The 1,000-nt window shown below is 73.7% G+C and overlaps 1 protein-coding gene across 1 annotated transcript in view; it reads right to left on the bottom strand.

The window, feature by feature from the left end:
* Positions 1–6: 6 nt before the first annotated feature.
* CRTC3 (CREB regulated transcription coactivator 3) overlaps positions 7–1,000 on the bottom strand; it is a 21,884-nt gene continuing 20,890 nt past the window's right edge. The window contains exons 6-8 of the mRNA XM_012732690.1: positions 853–989; positions 612–714; positions 7–288 (exon numbers count right to left, since the gene is read on the bottom strand). Coding sequence (XP_012588144.1) covers positions 80–288; positions 612–714; positions 853–989 — 449 coding nt within the window. The 3' untranslated portion in view covers positions 7–79. The remainder of the gene's footprint in view (positions 289–611; positions 715–852; positions 990–1,000) is intronic.

The following is a 1,000-nucleotide window of genomic DNA, read 5'->3' on the forward strand; positions in this document are numbered from 1 at the left end:
CCGGGCGCCCAGACGGCCAAGGCCCGGGGGCGGCCCGGCCGCCCTGCGTCTGTTCGGAACGGCGTCCTGCCCGCCCCTTTCACAGCCGGTCGGCTCGAAACGTCTCCTCCACCGAGGGGTCCAGCAGGCCCATGCCGGGGTCACTCAGCATGCTGAGGCTGTCCAGGCCCAGGGGCTCCATGTGGAGCTCGTCCTCCAGGGGACACGGGGCGCCCACGCTCAGGCCGGCCTCGGGCACGGCCGCCGGCACGCTGCCCAGCTCTCTGAACAGGCCGGCGTGCGGGTCCTCTGCAGGAGCAGACGCCGGGGTCAGGAGGCGAGCGAGCGGCCCCGAGGACTCCCGCTGGCCCTGCGCGTCCTCTCCCACCCGCCCCGCGGGGCGCGTCTCAGCCGGGCCCACACTGCGGGTCACTGCGGGCCCCTGGGCGGCACCGCCGAAACCCGGACGTCGCACAGAGCGGCGCGCCCACGCCCTCGCTGCCACCTCTGGGTCTCCAGACCTGGACACCGGCAAGGTCCGGCCCGGCTGGCCCTTCGTCATCGGCCAAAGTTACCACGCCGCAGCGGGAACGCTGCAGAGTGAAAGCGGTAAAGCCGCCGGCCCCACTCACCTGCCAGAATGCTGTTCTGGAAGTTTCCGCAGCTGGAGTACAGGCTTGGACGCAGGCGGAATGGGTCCTGGGCTTCCTGGGGGCCTTGCTGGGCCAGGGGCACCTGGAGGCATTGACGGGGAGCTGCAGCCGAGGGGCGGCTGGGAGGGGCAGCGCCGGGCGCCGGCTGTGCCGAGAGGGGCTCTGTCCCTCCCTGGCTGGCCCCACGTGCCAGCGCCCCACGGGGAGGCGGGGCACGCACCTGAGGGGCGAAGGCCGGGCCCGGCTGCAGGGGCTGCTGGTCAAAGTTCACGTCAGGGAAGAAGCTGGTCACGGGCGAGCCCTTCGGGAGGGACGGGGCGGTCAGCGTGGGGCTCGGGCCAGCGGCCGTGCCCCGGCCTCTTCCGCAG

Source organism: Condylura cristata, unplaced genomic scaffold (assembly GCF_000260355.1).
Source record: "Condylura cristata isolate star-nosed mole 26May11 unplaced genomic scaffold, ConCri1.0 scaffold00035, whole genome shotgun sequence".
In the NCBI taxonomy this organism is placed as follows: Eukaryota; Metazoa; Chordata; class Mammalia; order Eulipotyphla; family Talpidae; genus Condylura; species Condylura cristata.